This window comes from Megalops cyprinoides, chromosome 17 (genome assembly GCF_013368585.1).
Source record: "Megalops cyprinoides isolate fMegCyp1 chromosome 17, fMegCyp1.pri, whole genome shotgun sequence".
Lineage (NCBI taxonomy): Eukaryota > Metazoa > Chordata > Actinopteri > Elopiformes > Megalopidae > Megalops > Megalops cyprinoides.
Genome location: NC_050599.1, coordinates 288,160 through 295,829, shown reverse-complemented (window position 1 = coordinate 295,829; position 7,670 = coordinate 288,160). Strand labels below are relative to the sequence as shown.

The window sequence follows — 7,670 nt, the reverse complement described above, 5'->3', positions numbered from 1 at the left end:
AGGCGGCTTGATGCCAATTAAGGAAAATTAAACAAACAATTTCATAAACATATGTGTCTCCTTGCCTTTAATAAAGCAGGAGTTCCCAGCAAAGAGGAGGCTGAAAAGCATCCTGGAAAATGTTGGCCAGAAAGAACAATCATGCTGCTGAAAAGTGGCATCACTGAGAATAATGAGGTGGTGCACAAGACACATTACACCTTTGTTTTTTTACAAAACTTGTTGATGATCTTGTTTAAAAATGTTAATTTTTTCTGCATAAATCCTTGAAGTTGTGTCATTGGATAGTGCCATTTTCCCTATTTTTTAAAAAATGATTTCCTTTGAAAACGGGGTCACTGCATAATCAGGGGCCAATATGGTGCGCAGGAACACTCCCTCCAGAGGATGTTTTAGCGCCTGAGGCCTGTGAGGAATCCTTCTATAAGCATGTCTGCCAACACGCTTACATGAGTGTGCTAGTTACATACATGTATACATACATATACAGCATTTTCACATATACTGGAAACGGTATCAAAATGAAAGCTATGACGGTATATACATTTTGGAACATATGCAAGTATAGCAATAACTTACATATGCCTGTCAGATGACATAGGTTGATCTACATTATATTTCCATGTATATCAGATATGTATACTCTTCTTCATATATACACAGTGTATATAGAAATATATACAGATCAACACATAAATACTGTATCTATCCATCTTTATATGTACATATAAATATAGATACATGGATAGATCTGACAACTGAAAGGAAAATATTATTCTTTTTGCAAAACAGAGAGAGAGACATAGGAAGACAGTTGTTGCTCAGGGATCTTACTTTGCTTGGAACAAGTTTTCTTGTCCTCGTTCAAGACAAAGCCGTCCCGACACCTGCAGTAATAGGAGCCCTGGCTGCTGACACACACATGCTGGCAGTCATGTCCCAGGGCACAGGGGTCCTGACCTGCAGCGAGCAGAGAGGTGCCTTTGTCCCGTTTGTACTGATGGTGACTGAATAAAAAATAAAATCATGGGGCATCTAGCACTGCTCTCTGAAGACTTTCACATTATTTTGAATCCTATAGACAGCAATTACATTATTGGAAAAGTGAACTTTGGGAAAGTGTTTATTTAAAAATACAAACTACTGAAAGAGTAAATAATTATTCAGTGTGAACCAGCTTCTGTGCTGTTGAAAACAGTAATGATAATTTAATTATTTTAGTGTGTGTTTTTGTGAATGGAATCTACAGAAATACGTGAATATTTCTGAAGAATATTTAAGATGTCATTCAACACAGAAAGCTCTTTTTTCACAAATATATTTGACGATATTACAGATTTCATGCTTTTTCATGCTCAGTTCCATGTTTTAGGCTCAGTTCCAAGTCTTTGGGGGTGTGTATTGTATGAATTATATCAGTACACTAGATCAGATATGTTATATAAGATACCGATGTATATAGGTATATATCAATGTCCACTGAGAATAAATGCTTTTTGGAGAGATACTGGCTAATCATCCCTCTCTCTGTTCTACTCCACAGTATGCTACCTGGCTGTGTTTGCTGTGAAAATAGTACAATATCTACCCCATAATCATATGGATTGATTGTCTCAGCTCCCTGTAAGAGTAGGCAGTGTGCTAGAGCTCCATAAACATGGAGGCACAGGTTCAGTCTAACTGCAGAGTGCTTTGTCCTTATGAGGGAAGAACTTAAGGAAGCAATAGAGATGAGCGATTAAAGTTAATGTTTCATAAAGTGGTTGTAAATCATTGACTTTTCCTTACCATGATTAGAGTGAAACCTAGGAATCACGTCTACATTAAATCACAAACAAACATTATAAAACACACACACGTAAATTTAAGTTAGAAGATTCACCATCTGACAGTCCTAAATAAAAACAGTTAAGGTTTGCCTGTTAACATACAGTACACACAAGAACACACATAAGCCAATGTATCCTTTGATTATTGTTATCCTTTGCTTTTATCAAGCCAGCAGGTGTTGTTACTGAAATTATCCACCTTGATTGGCAGGTATACAATATCATCTAAGTGCATTTGACATTGTCCTGCCTAAATTTTACAAATGGCAACTTCCTTGAAATGAGTTGAGTAAACTTTCAGCAGCTGATGCTTCTGTGTAAAGAGCAGCAATGCCTGACACAGCTGTAAAGTGCTGATGTGTGTGTTGGCACAGTCTTAGCACACACCTTTTCAAGCTACTGTTGGAATCTTTCTGTGTAAAAAGAATGCCTGCCAACTTCTTGCATGACACAGCAGGCTTACATACATGTAAACATACAGTTTTGTATTTTTTTAGTTTTATATTTATTGAAGTATACATGTATCACTGAAGTACTGAAGTACCCATGTATACATTTCGACAGACACATAGACGAGTGAATGTACTTATGTTTGTATCATAACACATACGCTGATATATATATATATATATATATATATATATATATATATATATATATATATATATATGTAGAGAGAGAGAGAGAGAGGGAGAAAGAGAGAGCCATAATACATGAATGTTATACTAATCCACACCCCACTGTATTGCTCAGGGATCTTACTTTGCTTGGAACAAGTTTTCTTGTCCTCGTTCAAGACAAAGCCGTCCCAACACCTGCAGTAATAGGAGCCCTGGCTGCTGACACACACATGCTGGCAGTCATGTCCCAGGGCACAGGGGTCCTGACCTGCAGCGAGCAGAGTGTCGCCTTTGTCCCGTTTTGGAGGGGGAGGGAGAAGAATTAGTGCACTTAAATTTTGTCTTAAAAAAATAAATCATAGTGCATCTAGTGCTGCTCTCTGAAATATTATCAACACTTGCAGCTAACCAGCTTTTGACATTACACAGACGTTACATGGGGAAAAAAGCATTTACACTTAATTATTTGAAAATTACAGTCTAAGAAAGTGTTTGGTTGAAAAAAACCAAGTAATTCTCTAAGTAATTCAATGCTCATTAAGAAAAAGCTTGAAGATTTATTTTCATATTTCATTTTTTGTGGATGAATCAGTACAAAAAGGTGAATAATGTAAGATTTTAAGATGCAGTGTATGCAGACTTATCAAACACTTTGGCCAAAATGTTTGATGATAATACAGATGTAAACAGATACAGATAATATTTTAGATACTGATTGACTGGTGATACTGGGTACATCAGTGTGCACAGACCTTTAATCATGCTCCCAGCCATTACAGTGAAAAGTAAGGATGAAGAAGTCCTCTTCCTGGAGTTAAGGGACTGGTTCAATGTGATCACAAAGTGTTCAGCCACAAAAACTCACAAATTTAGGGCTTTAGTATTTTTGTCATGACATTTACACTCGGCACCACATTTTCCTATTTCAAAAAAATAGAAAAATGCAGAGTGGGTTTGGACATAAAGTAGAACTGCTTAAATTTGTGATTATTATTTTTGTGCATTAAGACTGAACACATTCTGAGTCACATTTTGGCTAATTTTGCCCTCCTTCCAAAACAATGTTCTGTTTGTCATAATTCAAACAAAATTGTACATACAAATCAATCCTGTACTGTATATAAATGAAAATTAATTAGTTGTCCTTTAATCATATGTAATTATCATAAATAATCATAATAATCATATATGATAATAATCAGGGTTGATGGGGACAATTTGGGGAGTAACAGTCCTGCAACGTGAAGCAATTCAAATGAGTCAAGCGTAAATTCAGAGCAGGAAGCGTGTGTTTCCACTGCAGGCAGCAGTGAGTTTTCCACAGAAGCGTTTCTGTAAAGAGAGCCAGACCGAGGAGAGCCGGACCGAGGAGAGGCGGACCGAGGAGAGCCGGACCGAGGCGAGCCGGACCGAGGAGAGCCGGACCGAGGAGAGGCGGACCGAGGAGAGCAGGACCGAGGAGAGCCGGACCGAGGCGAGCCGGACCGAGGCGAGCCGGACCGAGGAGAGCCGGACCGAGGAGAGCCGGACCGAGGAGAGGCGGACCGAGGAGAGCCGGACCGAGGCGAGCCGGACCGAGGAGAGCCGGACCGAGGAGAGGCGGACCGAGGAGAGCCGGACCGAGGAGAGGCGGACCGAGGAGAGCCGGACCGAGGCGAGCCGGACCGAGGCGAGCCGGACCGAGGAGAGCCGGACCGAGGCGAGCCGGACCGAGGAGAGCCGGACCGAGGCGAGGCAGACCGAGGAGAGCCGGACCGAGGCGAGCCGGACCGAGGAGAGCCGGACCGAGGCGAGGCAGACCGAGGAGAGCCGGACCGAGGAGAGGCAGACCGAGGAGAGGCAGACCGAGGAGAGGCAGACTGAGGAGAGCCGGACCGAGGAGAGGCAGACGGAGGAGAGCGGCACCGAGGAGAGCAGGACCGAGGAGAGGCAGACGGAGGAGAGGCGGACCGAGGAGAGGCGGACCGAGGAGAGGCAGACTGAGGAGAGGCAGACTGAGGAGAGCGGCACCGAGGAGAGCAGGACTGAGGAGAGGCAGACGGAGGAGAGCCGGACCGAGGAGAGGCAGACGGAGGAGAGCCGGACCGAGGAGAGGCAGACCGAGGAGAGCCGGACCGAGGAGGGCAGCACCGAGGAGAGCAGGGGGAAGACGCTTGTTCTTACCGCACAGCGTCTCCCGGAACTTAGAGGTGAGCTTCTCGATGACGCCATAGGTCTCCACGTAGAAGACGTGGTCGTCCAGAGGGTTGCTGGCCATGAGACGCAGGGACTGTATGTCGGCCCGGTCCACCCCCACGGCGTAGATCTCTATCCCAGAGGCGCGGGCCGCGGCCGACACCTCCTCCACCTGGTCCTGTGGCCGGCCGTCCGTCACAATGATGGCCACCTTTGAGATGTTCTTGTCCCGTGGCCGGGCGCCAGACTCCTCGGTGAAGGCCTCCTCCATGGCGGTTTTGATGGCCAAGCCAGTCATGGTCCCGGCTGCCAGTGGCTCAATGCGAGACAGAGCCTGCTTCATCTCTTCCTTGTTGAGATGGTCCTTCAGCAGGAACTCGATTTTGACTGTGCTGGCGTAGTTGACCACAGCAACCCGGGTGGCATCTGGGCCGATGTCAAGTGTGTCCACCATGTCAGCCAAGAAGATCTTCACCTTCTCAAACTCACCTGGCCGCACGCTGCGAGAGCTGTCAATGATGAAGACCAAGTCTAGCGGGCGGCTTACGCAGCTCGATCCTGCCCCTGCAGGTCAAACAGAAGCAGTGCAGGGCTTTCCAGTCTAATCTGAGCATCAGCTGCAAAAACATGCTACTCTGTCCCAATTCAAACTGCTCACAGAGAATGTCAGCTTCTTGACAATCATATCAGCATGTTTCATATGGCTTGAAAGAGAGAAAGGAGGAAAGGCCATATATCATCTTTAATTCTTGGGTGCACTTCAGATTCTTTATGTACTTCACATGCTTGTTAGCCATGTGCAGTATAGCCTTACCCATTGCTTACACCTTACCTTTCTTATACACACAGATGTGTCCACTACATCACATGGTACACAACGCTCATGTTCACCAAGATCAAGTCCAAAAATGACATTCATCAGATCAGTCATCATCAGTGATTTATTCTGAATATCTTTTTCTCAGAGGTACTGGCAACCGCGATCTGCCCAGCGGTTCAGGACGGGCGCTTTTCTTTCCGCAGAACTGAACGGTGATGGAGCTGCTACATTCCGCTGCATTGCGTCGGCGTCGGTCTGTTTGAAAGGCAACCAGCTGCCCAGGGAGAACCGCGACGCGTTTGCTTTTTCGCCCTAATCTGAAATGCGAATCAGGACACGAAGCAAAAGTTTTTGTGCAAATTTAACAACGGGAAACTTACGCCAAAATGACCGCATGTTTTACTTTAAAACAACATATGAAACCCTAGAAAAATAAAAATCAAAGTATTAATTGGCAGCATATCTCTCCCCAATCATATGAGACATAAACTATTCCCATTTCAATCATCTCTGTGCTCTGTACACACTCCGCTATCTTATCTTTAATACTACTGCATTTTTGTCATTTAGAGATGAAATGAAGCATGGAGAATCTAAAAGTCTGCAACCTACCGCTGCAGTTAGTTGTACAGATTTTTTAATTTATTCAATTCACTAAATAAACTTTGGAGCGCTATCGTTTCTACCTGCCTCGGTGGTGGTGCCGCTCTGCGCTTGACCGCCTTGGCCCGCTGGTGGACGGCAGGTCGCCAAAACTCAGTTTGAAGTTGGTTGTCGATCTGCCCGCGGTTACTCAATCATAGCTCATTAACGCCGTTCACTGAGTGGCACACGAGGAGCTTATGGTCATATTTTTTCATAATTTGTTTAAGTTAAATTTTATGAATTAATGCGATTCATGTATTTATTCTGTAACTCTAGTCTGTTTCGTGTCTGAAGCGTATATTGTTAACTGGCTTCTTGTCCAGGTCTGTCTTAGTAAAAATTATACTTGTCTATCTCGCAAAATCAAGAAGAAACAAACAAGCCTGTAATTTAATTAAACAGTAAATTAAATAAATCTGAGCGTTCTGTTACTCGAAAGGTATGGATGAGGTTAAGCGATTAGCTAATGAGTTATTCTTTTTTTATTATTTAATGTTTGCATATACATTTTGTTTTGGGAATAATATATTCTTAATTCTTCATATTTACACACAGATTAGCACGTGTAATCCAAAATGAATGTGTTTTTGTTGTGTGGATGCGCTGTATGCAACGAATCGTATTCTATGCTTGGAAAATGAAGATTGTCAGCACTGCGTAAGTTTAGGAGATAAGATTTATGCAGTGGAGGAGGCCCGTTATACATTTCGCTTTACTTTAATTATAATGAATCAATACATCAATATGTATTTTTGCTGAAACAAAAGAACCTGATAGGAGATAAATTTAATTAAAATAATGTACATCTGTAGATAACAAACAAATAAATATTCACGCTTGTTTAGATTACTCAGACCACGGTACTCCTCAGATTACGATTAATGATAGCAGCGTGACGAACTAACGTTTTTATTACCGAAAGTTACGCACGTTTCAGATGGCGTCTCGGGTTGGGACCTACCTGCGGGATTCAGGGTCCTTCGCGGCGTCTGGGCTCTCTGCGAAGCGCGCTGCCGGCCGCCGTGTCGAACCTGCGCGTAACTTTGGGAGAGGGTCGCCCCTGCGTCCTGCGCGCTGACCTCCAGCGCCAGGACAGAGAAGCAGCAAAACAGACTCCCGAATAAGGATTTCATTGTTCCGATGAGTTCGCCTCCAGTCCGTTATGAACCTTAACACTGTGTTCGCGGGAATGTGGTGTATTTATAGTCAATGCTCGCCAAGAGGGCAAATTTAAAGATCTCAACCTAAACACGTGTAACATTCTTATCCAATGGAAAGGTGGAGGAAAAGAAAATGCACATTTTGAAAACACCTCCTTTCAGAGGAAGTCTGTTTTCGAAGAGCGGTTTTATACGATGCTGTTACGTTTTCAAAAGTTTGCTTTTGAAAACTAATAATCTCAATGGTAAGAGACCTTGATTAGATACAAAATATTTCGATATGAGAATTCAGGATGTCTTCAGCTTTAAAGGGTATGAATCTATACGTGGATTAAACTAATGGAAAACTACACGTTTAAAAATCTGCCCTTTGCATCAATCTTAAGACAGCTTTCACTTTCTAAAGGGCCTGTGACTCGGA

General features: G+C 43.2%; 1 protein-coding gene across 1 annotated transcript in view; it reads right to left on the bottom strand.

Moving 5' to 3' along the window:
- Window positions 1–7,222, bottom strand: part of LOC118792315 (matrilin-3-like) — an 11,214-nt gene extending 3,992 nt beyond the window's left edge. Inside the window, exons 1-4 of the mRNA XM_036550141.1 lie at window positions 7,051–7,222; window positions 4,613–5,188; window positions 2,592–2,717; window positions 835–960 (exon numbers count right to left, since the gene is read on the bottom strand). Of these exons, the coding sequence (XP_036406034.1) occupies window positions 835–960; window positions 2,592–2,717; window positions 4,613–5,188; window positions 7,051–7,222 (1,000 nt within the window). The remainder of the gene's footprint in view (window positions 1–834; window positions 961–2,591; window positions 2,718–4,612; window positions 5,189–7,050) is intronic.
- Window positions 7,223–7,670: the final 448 nt, after the last annotated feature.